Source organism: Nannobrachium achirus (genome assembly GCF_963921795.1).
Source record: "Nannobrachium achirus genome assembly, chromosome: 20".
Lineage (NCBI taxonomy): Eukaryota > Metazoa > Chordata > Actinopteri > Myctophiformes > Myctophidae > Nannobrachium > Nannobrachium achirus.
The window spans coordinates 8,187,153-8,208,557 of NC_137827.1; the positions used below are offsets into that span (position 1 = coordinate 8,187,153).

The 21,405-nt window shown below is 41.5% G+C and overlaps 1 protein-coding gene across 2 annotated transcripts in view; it reads left to right on the top strand.

Moving 5' to 3' along the window:
- The window catches only part of metap1 (methionyl aminopeptidase 1), a 61,927-nt gene that overhangs the window by 23,637 nt on the left and 16,885 nt on the right, over positions 1-21,405 (top strand). For both annotated transcript variants that reach the window (XM_080750122.1, XM_080750123.1), the window contains exon 5: positions 19,595-19,686. In XM_080750122.1, the coding sequence (XP_080606248.1) occupies positions 19,595-19,686 (92 nt within the window). The remainder of the gene's footprint in view (positions 1-19,594; positions 19,687-21,405) is intronic.

The following is a 21,405-nucleotide window of genomic DNA, read 5'->3' on the forward strand; positions in this document are numbered from 1 at the left end:
CAAGATCAATTCAAAGGGCTTTATTTGGATGAGAAAACATGTTTAGCAAATGTCCATGTACAGTACATACATTCAAAAGTACAATTGACAGCCGGATAATGCTGACCTCTCCTCCCTGCCTCAGAAACTACCACTAAGATGTCCCCAATCTGGCATGAGTGTCACACATACACTAAAGTATTGTGTGTGTGTGTCCCCAATTGGTCTATGTGAACAGGTGATACAACTGTGTGTTAATATCACCCATCCCCCTCTGCTTGTGTCCCCAATTGGAACCAATTCAACACACCTGCACTCATTTTGGTGCCTTCCCACGGAGGAGCACAGTGCAGCAGTGTGCTTACTATAGAGGCTACAGAAGATGATAACTTTGGTAAGTGACAATAGCTTCTTAAATTTTCTGATTAGTCATTGTAAGATAATAGAGCATAATATCATGTTTATGCAATACATTTTTACTAGATGGATTTAATGGATTATTGGCTCTAGTGTTTCCAAGCTATGTGTTTGCCATTGGCTAGCTTAGCTAGCTTGCCTAGAAGACTAGTAGGCCTGAGCTAGATTCAACACTAGAATAATTCAATTGAAATAAAATATATTATAGCTTTAGTTATTTGAAAGTTATTTCAATCATGTTCTGTTAGTTATACTGTTCATTATGACTTAAGACATTTCTAACATAAAACATTGGGCTACTCAAAATGCCTCTGTTTACATGGGACTCTATGGGCTGGCAAGTAGTCAGTCAATTATTAGTTTCTAGTTCTGGCTAGTAGAGAAGATAACTTTTAGTGCAGTTTTTGGAATCTCGGTGTGCATGCATCAAAAGTGAGTTTACTGCAAATGTCTTGATTTTAATTACAGATTTGCATCATATTTGTGCTGAACCATTTTTGTTAGTATTGATGCCTTTATTGGTGTTTGGTGCAAATTGGTATTAAAATGTGAACTATAGATACTGATTATTTAAAGGCATCAGATATAATGTAAATCAGAAACCTAACCAATGTAGCATACTTAAAGGGGAATTCCACCCATTTCAATATTTTACTGTCATTAATATATCTTAGATGTGTGGAAAGAAAACAGTTTCCCCTTCTGTGGGGGGAACCATATAGATGTATGAACAAAAGAAATCATTACAGCGTTGAAACACAACTTGATGATGTGAAGTGCAACAGAAATGTTTTTTCTTTGCTACTAGTTGTATTTCAACCCCTCCCCCATTAAAATGTCCCCAAACAGGCATAAGTGAACACACTCGTGTACACTCAATTTCCAATTCAAGTTCAATTCGATGAACTATTGCGATGAGAAAACATGTTTAGCAAATGTCCATGTACAGTACATACATTCAAAAGTATAATTGACAGCCGGATAATGCTGACCTCTCCTCCCTGCCACAAAAACTACCACTAAGATGTCCCCAATCTGGCATGAGTGTCACACATACACTAAAGTATAGTGTGTGTGTGTGTCCCCAATTGGTCTATGTGAACAGGTGATACAACTGCACAGTCTCTGAATAACTTAACTTATATAGAATAACAGAACCTTTTGAAGCTACAAGGTTTGGGACTAATTGGGGTATAACACAATCATGATATAAAACATGATATTGAAAACACCTGTGACACGTCCAATTATTAGTTTCTATTGTTCTGCCCAGTAGAGAAGATAACTTTTAGTGCAGTTTTTGGAATCTTGGTGTGCTTACATCAAAAGTGAGTTTACTGCAAATGTCTTTACTTTAATTACAGATTTTCATATTTGTGCTGAACCATTTTTGGTAGTATTGATGTAGGCCTTTATTGGTGTTTGGTGCAAATTAGTATTAAAATGTGAACTATAGATACTGATTATTTAAAGGCATCAGATATAATGTAAATCAGAAACATAACCAATGTAGCATACTTAAAGGGAAATTCCACCCATTTGGATGTATGGAAAAAAATCAGAACTTGATGTCATCAAGATGTGTTTATCACCATGTTGTTGTTTTTTCCTTTATACCGCTTTTTTCCAAATGGACCCGTGAGGGTTCGTTTGTTTGCATTTGTACGCTCTCAGAAGAAAATGGTAAATGTGTGGAATTCCCCTTTACGAATATAGAAAGCACTTGGGGCTTGGGTAATGGGTATTAGTATTTTTGGTTGTAAAAGTCTAACTTATTGCACTTGCAGACCGATGTCTGACTCATCTGGACCATCAAGTAGGGGTATCTTCACCTCTACTTTTTACAGTTGCTCAAAGGTGAAGGATGGCACGCATGCCACAGAGGTCACTCAGGTATGTGCTAGTGGAAAGCTGTCCTCAATCTTAACTTTGTCTCAGTGGTTTGGAATTGACAGTGTTGGGCAAGGTGAGTGTGGCGCAACCATAGTTGCTGACAATTGAAAAGTTTAATTTTATATATGGTGTGGGTGTGAGGGTTTCCCATGTGTTTATTTGTGTTTTTAAAAAGGGTATTTTGTGTTGGGTTGAGTAACAGCTTCAGTTAACGATCAGTCTAAGCGTGTGGTCTTTCCCTATCGTGCAGACCCCGGCCTCCCGCAGCCTGTGTGGGACCAGGAGCAGCGTGAGCTCCAGCGTGACCCACAGACCCAAGAGGGTACGCAAGCCGCCCAACATCTATGGAGACTATGATGACCCCCCGAGGAGCAGGAAGCAGAGGAAGATCACTGCCACCAGGGGCAAGGCAGGGGGGAGAGGCGTGGCGGCTTGCCAACACAGGTAGGGACCGTCAATTTTTTTTTTTTTTTTTTTTAATATAATTTTTAACCCACGATTTTGTAACCCATTTTTCACCCGGTGTCAATTACCTAATGTGATCCTGGGGTCTGCACACCCCCCACCAACCTGGGGAGGCAGTGGACTGGCCTCATGCACCTTCAATGCATGAGGAGTCCAAGCTGCCTTCTTTTCACCTGACCTGGGGGAGTTTCACTGGTTGGACGTATCGCGTGGAGGGATCACGTTGTTTGTTCCTGTCCCCTCCATCAGGCGCCCTGGCTGGCCATGGGGATGCAGTTTAGAGCCCAGGATTACCGGTCACATTCAAAATAATATTTGAGATAGGGATGTCCCTATTTCATGTCAGATTCGATACCCGATACCACAATTTCTGGGTTAGCCGATGCCAAATACCAGCAAATTATATACTGTATGATAATACAAAAATAGATTAATATCTTATTTTGAAAGACACCTAACTCAAATAATGCACTTGGGCAACTCCAAAGCAAAATCCACATGCCCCAACATTTTATTTACCTGCCATAGTGTCAAGTCTGTCGGCCACTTTACTTCTGTGTCGCATTGCTGGTTAGACTGGTATGTTTGCAAATACGGATATGTAGATTACCTTTTTAAGTAGGCTATATATAATACATGCGGTTTTGACCATAATGCAATAATGCATTATTGTAGTTATTGTTTGGATGAGTGGTAGTACCGTGTGGTCATATTGTTGTAACTTCATTTAATTTCTTGAACAGCTCCAAAGACCGGAACGCAATTGGACGGGAGCCCGAAAAACAAAACGACGATGACATCGATCCACCTCCTGATGAGGGAGGGGAGGAGCTGGACATCCCTAACGGCGCCGGAGCCACTTCCGCCCCCGTTGCTCTGGAAACGCATGCCGTCGTCGATGGCGCAGCAAGTGAAGCCGAAGAACGGGAAGCAGAAGTCCGGGAGGCCGGGGCGAGCCGACACGCTGAAGTGGAAGCTCCTCCCCCTCTCTGCGAGGTCGCACGCCAGGAAGAGTCCTGTACTGTTACCCCCGCCCAGCATCGCCATGACGTTGACCCCAACTCTGTGAGCGGAATGCCCGAAAGTCATGAGGAAAACCACCGTTCTGCTGAACCCGGAAATATACCTAGTCACCCCGGGGAAGCCCGAAATGACCATGGTCTCTCCAATGAACCCCGAAATGACCCCGGTCTCCCCAGGGACCCGCAAAATGACCCCAGTCTCCCCAGGAAAGCCTTAAATGACCTTGGTCTCCCCAGGAAAGCCCAAAATGACCCCGGTCTCCCAGGCGAATCTCAAAATGACCCCGGTCACCCCATTGAACTGCAAAATGACCCCACTTTCCACGATGAAGCTGGAAATGATCCCAGTCTTTCCAGTGAAGCCCAAAATGACTCCGGTCTCCGCCACGAGGACAGCGACAGCGCGAGTGTCCCGGCACGCGTCAGGATGGAAGAAAGAGTTATCCACGAGATCTACTTAAAAATACACGGCAGCAGATGGGAAGAGTTCATCTCCGCAGGTGCACGAACAACTCTTAAAGAGGCAAGGTGGAACATGCCACTGATCTTACCTTTCACAGAAGATGTGAAGAAAATGAACTTGACCATGGAAAACAACCAATTGATTTACAAGAGAATGCTCTCTCTCACACCTTCCCCACAAAATTATGCTGCCCTTGCTCGAGTTACTCTTGCTCTAACAATTACTTTCAACAGAAGAAGAGAAGGGGAGGTTTCTCAAATGACACTGTCTGGGTTCAGGTCAAGGAACATGTCAGAGTTGCATGAAGACTTAGCGATATGCTTGACGCCATTTGAGAGGAAGATGTGCGAGTTCTTCACAAGAGTTGAGATAAGGGGGAAATTTGGGAGAATGGTCCCTGTCCTTCTAAAACCATCAATGGTTTCTGCACTGGAGTTGATGATTTCAATGCGAGAGCAATGTGGAGTGCCCAGTACAAACAAATACCTGTTCGCAAGGCCTAAAGCCGATACTCCGTACAGAGGTGGAGAGTGCATAAAGGAAAATGCAGAAAAGTGTGGTGCAAAACTTCCCGGGTCCTTGACATCAACACATCTAAGAAAACACATCGCGACCATGTCCCAGGTACTTAACCTGGAGGAGAATGAGGCTGACCAGCTTGCTGACTACATGGGACATGACATCAGAATCCACAGACAGTACTACCGTCTACCGTCAGGAACTCTGCAGCTGGCCAGAATGAGCAAGGTCCTGCTTGCGATGGAGAAGGGGAACCTGTCACAATATAAAGGGATGGCTTTGGATGACATCGAAATTGATGTAGAAGGTTTGTCCATGCTTTGATGTGTATTTTATAATACTATATTAGAGTATTTGCTAGGGGTGTAACAATACATTTTAACAGCAGTATGGTATAGTTGACGACATGAGATACATGGACAATATTGTTTCATTAAGGTGATATGATCTTAAAGTAACTATAGCAAACCTATTAAATATGTGATCATGTCGTTAGTGTAGGTATTTAAGGGGAAAACGTATTAGAACAAATTAGTAAAATGGTGGTCTGGCATATAGATGGACATTGTATTTTTTGTGTTTTTCTCAGGATTGCCAAATACATTGGTTAGTCTTGGTAACGATTCGATACCAATCTATTTCATTAAAAATCGATATAATACAAAGTAAACTATACAATATTTTATGTTTCCATAATGATATACTTCGATTATTAAAATTAAAAAAGATATTTCGATAGCTATACCGTTACACTCCTAATATTTACATAATTTTCAATATTACTATCACAATGTCTGTCACAATAACTGTTTTACTATGCTTGAGTCTGATTTGTATCTTTTTGTATACTGATTCAAATGTTATTCTTCTGAAAATGTAATTGCTTTTTTATTTCTACTTCCCTTGCCTTTTTCCAGAGAAACTGGAGCCCAATGAAGGGGACGATTCAAGTGATAAAGAGGAATCTACCTGCATGGACCAAGTTACTCCTGGCACAGTCTCCTCTTCAAAACCAGGTAAAACATAGACGGTACACAACAAATTATGATTTATTGTATCTTTCTCTTGGCTAATCTAGAATAGAGAGTTCAAGATCGCTCTGATGTCCGACACCATTGAGCTTGTTCTGTAACGACTGCAACGGAGCACGCCTACTTCCTCGCCATGTATAAATCAGATGGACAATTTTAAATCCCTAATAACACTTGTAGAGTCAGCTAAAGGCCATGGATGATATATTATGATATTCTGCACATTAATTTGCTTCTGCTCTGCTTCATCTGTTGTGCTTTCTCAGGGAAAGTGCAAGACTCGTGTGTGGAAGATGGTGTTACCAGCACTGCCCATGTAACCACTGAATCTTCAAAACCTACGGATCCTATCCAAGGTTAAAACACATGCATACACCTTTTTCATCCCTGTGTTGTGTTTATAGCAGACTCCTCACTCAAATATACTGTACAACTTGAAAGCAAACTCAACATGGCCCAACATTTTATTTACCTGCCATAGTGTCAACCCCTTGCTGCTGGTTAGACTAGGGCAGATTCGATACTGTTCCGATACAGTATTGAGGCATCTCTAATCACAACCTCTTAGTGTTCTTGATCCACAAGTATATATTGTGTAGGGTTATAATTGCCAATTATCATACACAGACTAGCGCAGACTATTATCTCCTAAAGGTGTCAGGGCCACTGGACCTCTGCTCACTTGCTCTGCTCGCACACAAGCAGGCCATGGCTTACTTGTGTGCAATGTGCAAGTTGGCACTCGAATGAGTACAATTGAGTGCTAGTTGATGGTTGTGTTGCACAATTAATACCTGTATAGTAGATGCGTTGCCAGGTTGGGTACAAAAGTAATTGAAAGTAATTAATAAACTATAAAGAGATTAATCTACCCTGATGGCACTGAGCTGATGAACATTGAAAGAGATTGATTAACCTGATTAACCTGTTCATTGATTAACTAGACAGAAATATAGCACAAAGATGTGCTTGATTTATCTGGTGGCCAGTGTATTAAACGATGCACTACAGATACTGAACCTATGATCCATATGTCCCCCCCCCCCCCCCCCCCCCCGGGGATAGCCAAATTATTTGGGGGGCTCCAAAAAAAACTTTCGAGGGAAATTTGAAATTGAGAGTTTACATAGTACACATGGTCCATGGATAAACTTTCCTTAACCCATTTTGTCCTGGATTCTGGAACTCATTCATGTTGTACTTTAGCTATTGAAAAATATCAGATCTACAAGCTCATACCGCGCCACCGAGTGGCGCGATATGAGCTTGTAGGTCTGATATTTTTGAGAAAATGTGTCGCAAATCTTGGCATATTCTGTCAAAGTCGTCGTTTTTAACTCAAAATGTTTTGCTTCTGGAGGGTCCCTGGAACTACATATTTTCAGATGGAAGTTGGCGGCCAAATACAGATGATTTTGGGGGTCATTGACGTGAAACATAGATTTTGTCCAGACCTTTTATAACAGATTTTACAAAATGTCTTCAAATTCCCTGACAGTTTGCTGAACAAAGTGTCAGTAAATATTTCCTGTCAAGGACCTGAGAATCCGTAGTTCCATGCAGGGACCTCCCAGAAGCAAAACTGTGACACAATGGACAAAGATTTGTGACACATTTTCACACATGTTCAAAAATATCAGACCTACAAGGTCGATATGAGCTTGTAGGTCTGATATTTTTCAATAGCTAAAGTACAACATTAATGAGTCCCAGAATCCAGGTCAAAATGGGTTAATGATTATATCCGGGTTCAGTATTCTCTATTATTAAGGTTACTGTAGCAGGCAGTTTGTATTGGGGGTGTGGAGGGGGGCAGGGCGGGGCTCCCGAGACATGGCCAAAGCATTTCCGTGGGTCCCCAGCCGAAAACGTTGAGAGCCCCAGGACATTTACAAAAGAGCATGATCAATACATAATGCTTTGGAAACCTCAAATGTTATGTATGTTCGAATGCCAAGGAGTACAAATTAGTTAAGCGTGTATTAAACACAGGCACAACATTAGAGGTAAGAAAATAACATTGCATTTGTTTTCTTATCAGAACCAGTGGTTGGGGCCATAACCACAAGAAAGCGGGCACCAGCAAAACCCAGGCGGAAGTGGGGAGCAGAGGAAATCAAAGCAGTGGAGGAACAGATGATGGACTTCATCAAAAGCTGTACTGTGCCTCCAAAGAGACAATGCCTTCTTTGTCTCCAGCGTGCACCAGAGGCACTGAAAGATCGCACCTGGACCGACGTAAAGAACTTTGTGAGAAACCAAAGCACTTCATTGAAGAGAAAAATGAACTCTTAATGGGGTAGGAAGAAAATGCAATTGCTGTGGCCTTGCCCAACCATCTGAGGGCTGGTTGAGCCATGAGGCCCATGGCTCCTGTAGCGTGAGGCAGCTTGATGTACAAGTAAACCTCCTAGACATGATGCTAGTATGTCACAGTTGTTGTGGGGGTGCATATTCTAACTGTTCTTGTTAATTGTTATTCAGTTATTTCACTTCAAGTATTATTTTTTGGCAGGGTGAGTGCAGAGCCCAGGATCACTTTATGTCAGGGTTCCCCAATAGGCGGCCCGCGGGCCATTTGCGGCCCGTGAGGGGCTACTGTCTGGCCCCCACCAACCTCAGTAATAATGGTGGTATAAGAGCAGCAACAAGACTAGTATATCGTTGTTGTCGGGTGGAAATCTCGTATCTCCAAATTTGTACGTTCTTCACAAATCATACAAGGCCGTCGCACAAAAGCAGATCCATAAGCACACAACGCCTCGCGGTGCGAGGCGTTGTGCTTGTAGATCGGCTGTTTTCACTCGTTAAAATAATTTTTAAAATGATTAATGCAAAACGAACTGTTTTGGACATACAAGATTTTCACCCGACAACGACGATATCTGAACTGTCACTGGAGTAGCTGGAACGCCACCATCGCCCCCTGCAATGTTGTGGCCCTCGGCTTGGTACCCTAGACATAATTTGGCCCTTGGGGAAAACTAATTGGGGAACCCTGCTTTATGTAATTGCCACCGGGTGAAATGGGGTTACAAAATTGTGGGATAAAAAAAAGTATTATTATTTTTGCTTTTGGTTAATGTTCTGTACATATAGGTACTGACGAATACCGGACAATTCACCCTCAAGAAGTGGACGTTTCTTATTACGTTAATAAAATGCATGTTCCCCAAAATTGAGTATCTGTAGTTTGTGATGTGAGGAAATTAGACTCCTCAATGTGTGTGTATTAGGGGTGTAACGATACATTTTAACAGCGATTCGATACGTATCACGATACATGGTTGACGATACGATTCATGGACGATATTGGTTAATTGTGACGATCCGATTCGATTCAATGATTTGAAATCGGTACAGTAACTACTTAGTAAATCTATTAAATATGTGTGAAACAGGTGGATAGTGAATGTTTTTAAGGATAATACTTATTAGAATGGATAGAAATAAGTAGAAACAGTGATCTGGCTTATAGATGGACATTGTATTGGAACACATGACGTGTTTTCCATCTTAAAATTGCTAAATACATTGCACAAATGCTTAGTATTTGTAACGATTCGATACCGATTCGATACCGATTCCTTCCATTGGAAATCGATATGATAGAAAGTAAAACGATCCGGTTCGATATTTCCCGTTTTCATACCGATATACTTCGATTTCTTTAAATTAAAATCGATATTTCGATGCAGTTACTATATCGTTACACCCCTAGTGTGTATCCTGATACAATTCAATTACAGGCACACCACAAACTAAACAAATGGCTATTGTAGTTGGTAACTACAATTAAAATACAGGTATATTTCCAGAAGATTTAGGAGGATGCTGACTCTGAAATCAAAAGATCCACAGGCAGGGCAATTTAAAAGAACTTTATTGGCATGAGAAAACATTTAACATTGCCAAAGCAGGTGTCCCAAACAATACAGTAAAAACAATTGCAATTGTTTAAGTATATAGAGTTGGAGGAAGTACATTCCCAGAGTCCCAAAGGTGGCTTAAAGTAGACTTGTGTATGTATAGACAAAGTCCCCAAAGGTGGCTTAAAGTAGACTTGTGTATGTATAGACAAAGTCCCCAAAGGTGGCTTAAAGTAGACTTGTGTATGTATAGACAAAGTCCCCAAAGGTGGCTTAAAGTAGACTTGTGTATGTATAGACAAAGTCCCCAAAGGTGGCTTAAAGTAGACTTGTGTATGTATAGACAAAGTCCCCAAAGGTGACTTCCTGTAGTGTGAAATAAGCCCCGCCCCAAGTCCCCAAAGGTGGCTTAGATGTGATTGTCCCCAATGTCCAGGTAAAAAATCCAACGTTTGAAAGAAGGCTTAAATCAAACCTATCAAGTCGGTTTGGTAAAGTGGGCATCCTCTGAGCACCACCATTGGTCGCGGCTTCTCTCTAAACCATTCAGAAAGGGTAGTCCCCGGAAGGGGGGTGTTCTGTCATGCGTCCCCAAAAGTAGTCTAGGTAAGTGTGTGTGTGTGTGTGTGTGTGTGTGTGTGTGTGTGTGTGTGTGTGTGTGTGTGTGTGTGTGTGTGTGTGTGAGTGAGAGAGAGAGTTTGTCTAGCTATACGTATGGGGACTAAACGCATGTTCACACAGTCACCTGCAGGGGACCTCTGACAGTGTGGGTACAAAATAGTAGGTCCCCCACAACGGTTAGGGATAGAGGTTAGGGTAAGGCCACAAGACTTGCATAAACTGTGTGTGTGTGTGTGTGTGTGTGTGTGTGTGTGTGTGTGTGTGTGTGTGTGTGTGTGTGTGTGTGTGTGTGTGTGTGTGTGTGTGTGTGTGTGTGTGTGTGTGTGTGTGTGTGTGTGTGTGTGTGTGTTCTCTCGATCGGCTCCACTGATTGGTGAAAACATGGGGACAGGAGTTCCATAGCGGGTGCTGACATCACAGCGCTGATGTCATGTGTCTAACGTGATGTCATAGCACTGATGTGACATCACAGCCCTGGTGTGACATCACACGCTGGCTTTGGTTGAAGGTTGTCTCCATGTTGGTCGTTGTGAACGTTCATTCTTGGACGATCATTTCAGCATTCATTGTGAGTGTGATTGATAACAATGCACAATGGAACAACCATAGAGTATGTTGTCTGTACTGTTCCTCTCTCAAAACGTTTCTGCAAAACCCAGCTGTGGTTCCCACTTAAACACAATGCCTGCCAGGGTTTAGAGCGTTTTTCACCAACCATATTATCGTTTATGGTGATAAGAAACACTCATGATAATCGTATTGTGGAGATTTAATTTGCGGTCGCTTATCTGCCGATTTGGGAGTCTTACTGGTTATATATGTACTTGATACAGTCTTTTTTTCACTCTCTATCAAATGACGTGTTGTTGTGAGCTTGTAGATCGGCTATTTTTTGGCAAACGTTCCACCCCAGGATAATGGATTTTGTTTATCGCGATAATATCATAAATCACGATTTCTTTGGTCACAATAATCGTGATATGACATCTTCATATCGTCCCGTCCCTAATTCCATGTCTACTCATGACCGTCCATTTGAAAGATACAGGCTTTCGCAAAGGCCCAGGCCATCTAGCGTTGGCGGCGAATGTGTTCATGTACCTGCTAAAGATACACTGTGAAATACCTGCTGCTAGTCTAACTCTGACCTGGGGTCCTTGGGAGTTCTAGTTTAACGCTTTAGGAGTTAAAATAATAAGTGAAGACCAGATAGAGGTTCTCAATGTTGGGTCCAGATTAGTCTGGCGTGGCAGACTGTTGTCTCGCACAGTTTTCAAATGTGTCGGGTCAAACAGTCTGGAGCAACGGAAGCTCTGATGCGTCAGGGGCGTCACACCAAATTCTGGGCCCCGGGTACAAGGATTCACTGTGGGCCCCCCATGAATGTTCTTCATAGGGGGGAGGGGCTTTAACCCATTTAGACTGGGAACGCATCATTATGTTTCGAAAATATTTTATAAAAAATAAGCTTCATATATGTGTTTCTATTCAAAAAATTACCACAAAAAGCGTAAAATAATGATAAAATAATAATTTTGGCCATTGTCAGACCGACACTTTGTTTACATTCTAGTCTATAGACTAGGATGTAAACAAAGTGTCGGCCCTACAATGAAAAAGTTGACTATAGCTCCTTTAACCTACGTATGTTTCTATGTCAGTGGTGGCACACGTGAAGGACCCCCAAAATGATATGTATTTGGCCACGGACCCCCATCTCAAAATATTTAGTTACAGGGACCCCCCCGAGAAGCAAAATTTGAGTTAGAAATGTTCTCTTAAAAAATACATACATTCAAAGATTTGCACACATTTTCACGTCGCGCGGCACTCGGTGCTGCGCTGTGAGCTTGTATATCTGCTATTTTTCAATAGTTAAAGTATAAAATAAATAAGGCCCCTGGGGTTTGATCATGAGTAAAATATAAAGCGGATGTGAATCCTTCCTCCCCACTTCTGTTTCGTCTTTTACAGTCGTGCAAATGTATCCTATAATAGGATTCCTGATATAAATTAAAATCGTCAGAGCATGTACAGTACAGCTTGCTGCTTAGCAGCTTCCGTTACTAATCCCATTTGGTGCTATTACATCATATTCATCAGGGCTCTCCGTACAGTACTGTACGAGCATAAAAATGGACACAGGCAGACATGTACAGAGCAGGGAGGATGATAATCCACTCAGTATTCGCGAGTCGACGTGTTGAGGCCAAAAATCGAGATGAGAGGGCAAAATGCGCTGCTCGTCCCAAAACATGGTCGCCCCGGGATCAAATCCACCAGGTACCTCCTAAACATAAAATAAATGGGGGTGAGTGTGTATTAGGGCAGGAGTCTTCAACAGGGGGTCCAGGACCCATAGGTGGGTCCTTAGAGTTACCACAGGGGGTCCTCCAAATCTTTGTGTTTTTTTTTCTCCTTTTTTATATTAAAGGAGTAGTTCACCCCCAAAATGACTTTTTTTCTATTGATTACTCATGCCATGGAGAGTAGAGGTCAATAATATTTTTGGGTTTTTGTCACATTCCTAAGACAAAAATTTGATTGAGTACATTTACCCCCATTGATTCCGGATGGGGACCCGTTTCGAAACGGGTCCCCATCCGGAACGAATGGGGGTAAATTTATTGTTATCACATTTTTGTCTTAGGAATGTGACAAAAAACTAAAAATATTATTGAACTCTAGTCTCCATGGCATGAGTAATCAATAGAAAAAAAGTAATTTTGGGGGTGAACTACTCCTTTAAACACTTGAACCCTAGTGTCCATATTCGGAGAACTTTAGCCAAAAATAGCAGATCTACGAGCTTCTAGATTGGCTATTTTTGGCAAAGAGGTTTCATGTAGAGGGGAAAAAGAAAGGTCAAGTGTATTAAGTATTGACGGTTCAAGTGGTTAAATATCTGGAAACACAAATTTACATGAAACCAAAATATACTCATGATTGTGCTATCAAACGATGAAACTACTGTATATTGTATCTATGGGTTGTGGGGGGTCCCTGCTTCATCTCTCTCTCTCGATTAAGGGGTCCTTGGCCTGAAAACGTTGAAGACCCCTGTATTGGGGTGATCATTCTGGATAGCTCAGCATACGTTCTCTCTCTCTCTCTCTCTCTCTCTCTCTCTCTCTCTCTCTCTCTCTCTCTCTCTCTCTCTCTCTCTCTCTCTCTCTCTCATCGCTCTGTCAGTGTTTGGCGACAGGGCACAGTGTACTCTGGTTGGAGAAATGCCATTAGCCCACGGAAGCCGCTCCCCTCGACAACACTAATAGTACCATGGATTAATATCTTTGGCTATCATCTTGGAGTTTGCTGTCAAATCATTGATCTTTTCTGCCCCGTGCAGGAAAGCGGCGAGGTTTTGTCTCATTAATGTGATTTGACGTCACCGATGTTGACGACGAGTGATGCGCATACATAGGCCTACTTGTTGTGTTGTTTTATCATCAATCTTGACAAAGTCATCACACACGGCGGCTGCGCTGCCATTTGATTTCCAAGCGAGCTTTCGTTTCAATCATGCACAAGACAGGCAGGAGGTTTAACGACAAAATCCAGCACACAAAAGCACACAGGCTGACAGAATGTGTCAGCAGCGTGTGTAGTGAGGTCAATAGGTCAGCCGTCAGTAGGTCAATAGAAGGTGTAGGACAGGTGTGTAGAACGGGGGGTTTTCAACTGATTGTCAACCAGGGACCACCGTCCTGACCAAAAACCCCATTAAACCCATTTAGGCCTAGAATTATTGAATGCTTTAACCAGTGAAAAATAGACGATCTACAGCGAGCTTGTAGATCTGCTATTTTTGAAAAAAAGTCGTGAAAATGTGTGCAAATCTTTGAATATATGTATTTTTTAAAGCGAACGTTTGTAACTCAAATTTTGCTTCTGGGTGGTCCCTGGAACTAATTTTGATATTTTGAGATGCGAGTCCGTGGCCAAATAAATATCATTTTGGGGGTCCTTCACGTGAAAAGGTTTGAGAACCACTGACATAGTAGTCTCTCAAGAACAGACTAACTGAGCTTCAGTTGAAGTGAAAAGGACCTTTTCTTTGACGATGGCTGGCCAGATTGCTGACATGGAAATATAGGTTTTTTTTCAAAAAAACCTGAGAAGGATTCAAAAGACACTTATAGAATCGGGTTTTTTCAAAAATAGATAAAGCATTTTCAATAGATAAAGCATAAAATGACGATACCCGTTCTAAATGGGTTAATACTTGTATAGGCGAGAAAATGTCATCGTCTGTACAGCAGGGGTCTTCTGCAGGGGGTCCTCAGAGTTACTACAGGGGGTCCGGGGACCCCTAGGGGGTCCTCAGAGTTACAGGGGGTCCTCCAAAGCTATCTGTGTGTGATTGATTGGACCAGCAGTTCAAAACCCCCAGTAGCGTAGATATGTGTGTGTGTGAGTTGTTTTAATGGTGAGGTATCATCTTCTTCAGCAGCAGAGGTTGGCCTGATGGCAGGTATGACGCACGCACACACACACACACACACACACACACACACACACACACACACACACACACACAGACACACACACACACACACACACACACACACACACACACACACACACACACACACACACACACACACACAGGCTGCGGTATGGCTGCTGTGTGTACTGTATGTGTGTGTGTGTTGCATGGCAAAGTGTGTACATCTGCCATGCTGTGTGTGTGTGTGTGCGTTGTACTGTAGTAGTGTGTAGTAGTGTGTAGTATTGTGGTTGTACCGTATGCTGCTATGACACTGTCTGCTTTCTCCACTACACACTTCTTATAGAGGGTTCATTGATGCTTTGGATGTTCTTTGTGTTCAATGTGTATTCATTTTCTTTTTTTTTGTCTAGAGGCGCTAAAAAGCCATAAAACTTGCAGATAACCTGTATTCAATTGTATCGTATTTTGGTTTGTTTACTGTAAAAAAAAACAATTGTACATTAAGCAACTCATCGGGACCCCCGGGGGGTCCTGACCCACGGTTTGAGAAACACTGCTCTATAGCAATGATTACTATCTCAGTATAGAGCTATAAAGGAGTAGTTCACCCCCAAAATGACTTTTTTTCTATTGATTAGTCACGCCATGGAGAGTAGAGTTCAATAATATTTTTAGTTTTTTGTCACATTCCTAAGACAAAAATGTGATAACAATAAATGTACCCCATTCGTTACGGATGGGGACCTGTTTCGAAACGGGTCCCCACCCGGAATCAATGGGGGTAAATTTATTGTTATCACATTTTTGTCTTAGGAATGTGACAAAAAACAAAAAATATTATTGAACTCTACTCTCCATGGCGTGACTAATCAATAGAAAAAAAGTCATTTTGGGGGTGAACTACTCCTTTAACACTGTTACCAAAAAAGAAAAACTATATTGCAATCTTTACTATCACAGTATGTGTTTATTTTGTATATACAAATTATAATAATCACTTACATAAAATAGTGAACATTTGGTGAAAAAAAGTGGACCAAACATCCAGTCTAACTCCAGTCAACGAAGTACATAATGGTTTAAGTTGTGCGCAGGGGGAATCAAAAGAGCCCGACCGATAGCAGATTTTGGGTCCGATGCTCATCACGATTTTAGAGCCCAATTGACCACACAATTGTTCATATATTTAGAACCAATAACCAACCTAATCTTGCTCATGTAGGCTCTTATCAACTAAATTGGATAGTCTGATTAGCCACTTGTTGTTCTACTTCATTGTACAATTATGGTGTACAGAACATAGTGAAAATATAAGCATAATGTATATGCAATGGTTGACGTCATTCGTTAATCATAATTGATACATGGTATTGGAAATCATTTAGCCCCCGCCCCCCGGCCCTGAGTAGCTCCGGGGTTCTAGCTGAGAGCAGGGGCGTCACACCAAACTCTGGGCCCTGGGCACAAGGATTCACTGCGGGCCCCCCATGAATGTTAACTATTGAAAAATAGCAGATATACAAGCTCACAGCGCGGCACCGAGTGCCGCGCTGCGAGCTTGTATATCTGCTATTTTTGAAAAATCGTGAAAATGTGTGCAAGGAACCTATGTCAAGGACCCCCAAGATGATATGTATTTGGCCACGGACCCCCATCTGAAAATATTTAGTTCCAGGGACCCCCCAGAAGCAAAATTTGAGTTAGAAATGTTCACTTAAAAAATACATATATTCAAAGATTTGCGCACATTTTCACGACTTTTCAAAAATAGCAGATCTACAAGCTCGCAGCGCGGCACTCGGTGCTAGGGCCCCTCCACCTTGGGACCTGGTAACTCAGTCCCACTTTCCCCCCCCTTGTGACGCCCCTGGCTGAGAGCACCGTACACAGTCTAGTGAGCTGTCATGTGCCACGCGGTGGAGAGAGGACGTCCAGACGTCTTTGAGGTCCCCGCAGCGTGTGGCCGATCAATTGGCTTTGCATGGTGTGACACAGAGACGCATGGATTAAAGTTCTCTGTGGCCACCATTGATTTCAGTCTTTTGCATTCCACAGAAGTGGGCGTGTCTCTACGGGAACACGTTGCACGGCAACAATAGCCAATCTACAAGCTCTCGATGTTAGGGCTGTCACAATGATTACATAATCGTCTAATCGTGATTATTTGACATTATCGCAATTATTTTGTCATAATCGTCATAATCGTGAATGTTGAAAAATGTCCGAAATAGTGGAAATAGCAGATCTACAAGCTCACAACGCGTCACATCGCGAGCTTGTAGATCGGCTATTTCCACTATCAAAGTTATTTTTTAAGTAGTAAGTCAAATATGTCAGTAATTTATTTGTGTATTTAGGTTATGTGTCATATCTGCCATGTGCAATTTCAAAGCCTAATAGCCAAACAGAAATGTAATTATCAACGACAAAAACACAATTAAATCGTTAATCGCCAATTATTTGAGTGACAATTAATCGTCCTGTAAAATGTCATATCGTGACAGCCCTACTCAATGTGTCTTCGACGCGGTGAGAGCTTGCAGACAGGCTATTTTCAGTTATCGTTTTAGGACTAGAGAACGGTGGCGCAGTCAGTGGTGCTGTCACCTCACAGCTAGAAGGCCCTGGGTTTGATTCCAGTCGGGGACGCTGGGGGCGTGTTCTCTCCTCCGCATCATCAGTGCCCACACCCTAGGTGGTGTTGGCTAAAGGGCCTTACTGTGTGCAGTTTGCATGTTCTCCCCATAACTTTCCTTTCACACTGTTTCACAAATCTCATATTAGGTCACACAAAAAGAAAATCAGTCTTAATATTTTTATGTTGCTTTAATCCATGGGGAGAATAGATCTGCATTATTATTTTTATGCCGTTAGGACCAGTGAAAAGTCTGTGTCCTCTGTAGACATATCAGACACAACCACATGTATTCACTACTTCTAGCCTAGATTACCATTCCTCAGTGTTGGATCCGGTTCAGAATCTGACCCTAGACGATCTAGGGTCAGGATACGGAACCTTTACGAAAAACATAACGTCTGCTATTAGGGCACAGCAGTGGGCGTGGTTTACTGGTGAAAATGTTCTTCACATAGAGATGTACAAAAATATGTATATCAATGATTTTAAAGCCTAGAATGTATCCAGCCAGGATCCTGGTGAATCTCACTGGTGGACCTCACTTTGAGAACCTCTACAATAATATGTATGCAACACTAAATATACCTGTATGTCCAATAGTGAAGTCCAAAGTTCTATAAGAATATAATATAGGTATCATTAAAGTTAAGGGAAGCATTAGATCAGACCATTGGAATCATTAAAATAAAGGATCCCACCCCTAATACATATGCAGTCATTTTCTTATTCTAATCTTATGTATTTATTTTTACTTTTTGGACAACATTGATTACGGCAATTATTTCAATCTGGCGTCTCTATGTTGGACATGTCAGGCGTTAGGTGGAGGTTTTTAAAAGTTTCAAGCAATTCTCCATAATCTTAAAAAAAAAGCCTTGTATACTTGTCTATTGTTTAATTCAAGTTAAATGTTCCTTCTTTATGCTGAAGTTGAACAGAAACAGAATACTTTTGTAACAGAAACAAACTTTGATCAAATTAAAGTTTTTCTAATGGATTCAAAGATTATAATTCGATTTACAAAATGTGGTTCAAAACATGGGTCATCGGTAGGGATGTCAAAAATGGACCTTTATCAAAATCGATTATTCTATAGCAATATTCGAATATTATTCGAAAATCGAAAATTAATTATTATTATTTTTTTTTTATTAATTTTTTTTTTTTTTACTGGATTTCAATGCACATTTACCTATGTACAACATGGCTCTTCAGGTAATTGGTAGCCTAACTACTACTCTTCATCTTTCTTTTTAGTGTGCCAGTGTACTGTTCACCTAATCTCTCAAGAACAGATTCTGTGATGCTTTACAATACTGTTTTCCCTTTTCTTTGATGATGGCCACCAAGTACCAAACAATCAAGCCTGAATCAATCACACCTGTGTCTGAGACAGGAGGGGAGTGTGTAGCAGGCAGCTGCCACTCTGCTGTGCTCCTTCACTCTACACAGTTTACAGTTGGTGCTGGTGTGAATAATAAATCAATGGCCATTTACTATTATCATTAATACTATTGTTAGCCTATATTCTATATTTTGTTTGAAACTAACTAACTAAGCCAAAAAATAGTATTAAAAAAAAAAAAAAAAACGAAAAAAAAAAAAAATGTTTTTTTTTCGATTTTCGATTATGAAATATTAAAATCGAATATTGATTAATGGAACGAATATTCGAAAATCGATTATTCGGTGACATCCCTAGTCATCGGTGACATGGGACCCACAAATCTGACATGTGTAGGACTCTGCATCTAAGCAACTGGGTTTAGGGGTCTTCAACAGGGGGTCCGGGACCCCTAGGGGGTCCTCAGAGTTACTTCAGGAGGTACTCCAAATCTTTCTCCTTCTTTATATTAACCACTTGAACCCTAGCATCCATATTCTGAGAACTTTTGCCGAAAATAGCAGATCTACAAGCTCTGAAGTTTGGTGTAGAGGGGGAAAAGAGCAGACTAAATACAGAGTCAAAGGTCAAGTTTATTACGTTTATTAATTGATAGTTCAAGTGGTTAAATATCTGAAAACACAAATTGACATCAATCCAAAATACACTGATGATTTTGCAGTCAAACGATGAAACTATATGGAAGCTACAGTATGATAAGGTTGTGGGGGTCCCTGCTTCATCTCTCTCTCAACTAAGGGGTCCTTGGCCTGAAAATGTTGAAGACCCCTGGTTTAGAGTGTGACCAAAGTGTGTGCGTGTGTGTGTGTCTACTTGCAGGCATGTCTGAGTCGGAGCAGTCGTTGAAGGGGACGTCACAGATCAAGATCCTTCCTTCTGAAGACATCGAAGGCATGCGAGTGGTGTGCAAGGTAGGAAGGACTCATGCACTCACGTTCAGGGACGTGCAGAGAATGTTAGAGAGGCAGGGGCTGACATTTCTAAAAGGGCCTTTTGGGGGAAATTATCGAGCTCACAACGCGTCGCAGAGCGATTTCGGTGCTTGACACACTGAACTACCCTAACCCAAACATAATAACATGAAGTTATTTTAAGTAAAGATTTGAAGTGGTCAAACTAGCAGTAGAATACATGTTCAGACATCTTATATTACATTTGTAAACTGCAGCCAGCGGTTTTTATTTGTCACCACACGACCAAATGCAGCACTCCAATTGGCTAGGACTGATCACGTGGCACACGTGCCGACGTCCTCACGTCACACCAGCGCCATACGTGCTGACGTAGAGTCAACACCAGGCTAACAGTTAGCTAAACAAATGATGTACTCACGTTTGCATAGTCAATAGCACTACTGTCCACATTCCAGTACATTCCATCACTTATGCACGAGTCCCGATCACATTAACATAATCTTCATGTATGTACATCCCATTACAGCAACGTAACGTTACTCTTTTTAATTCGCGGAGTTCTTCACCGGAAGTGCGTCCGGCCGTCAAATATGTCCGACCGGAAACGTGTGCTGCGGCACAATAGTTCCGCCACAATAGTTCCCCCCCCAAAAAAATATTTTTTTTAATTTTTTTTTTTTAATTCTTTTTTTTTCAAAATCACGTTAACAACGAGGCGAGGGGGCGTAGATGTGAGCGGCGCGTAGCGCCGCGAACCTCTAGTATTTTACATGACATGCTCTCAGATAATGTAGGAAAAAAAAGTTCTGAGACATTATTTTGGTTGATTATTTCTCTCTTTGACTAATACCAATTGACATTGTATTTTATTTAGTTCCAAATCCTGATTAGTGGGGATGGGTTTTGGCAAGGACCTCACCATATGATACTTATCCGCGTTGTGAGCTTGTAGATCAGCTATCTTCACTACTTCTTAAACACTTTTCAAATGTATGGAATGTCTCAGAATCCTTTATTTATTAATGATTAAAAACTAAATATTGGAATCCTGACTTGGAGTATCGATACAGTATTGGGAAATAAAATATTGTGATATATTGCAATATCTATTTCGCCAAACAATGTGCCAAAATCCCCTGTTCCCCTATCCTATTGGTTTTCCATCATGTACAGGCCTGCACTTATAGCATAATATGATCACAGTCTGTTCTGCAATAACACATATAATATGCATAACATGTATATGAATGGAGCTCTCTGCTCATATCCTACATGTGGCAATGACTGCATGCAAGACTGCCATCTAGTGGACACAATGAACCCAACATATTAAAAAGGGCAGCAGATGTGTTTTTCCCCCTCTTCCTTTTTTTCATTCATTAAAGTCATGCTATGTAACCTTATCAGCTTAAATATTAATTTTATATAATTTTCATAGCTTGTGTTTTGTAAGTTCTTTAAATGTTGAACCAATGGAAGCTATTTACACACGCTTGTGATTAAACACTGTAACCACATTGGATTCATTGGAACACTCTTTCTTTCTCTCTCTTTCTCCTGAGAAGTAATAGTTTATGGTTCCCACCCGACAGAGCCGATACATAACACATGCAGTACATAGCTGTGTTACTTGTGTTTCGAATGCGTCGTGGTTTAACTTTTTTTAAACTTTTTTTGGGACGCCCCTGGTGGTCCCCAAATGTCTGAACCTGCGGT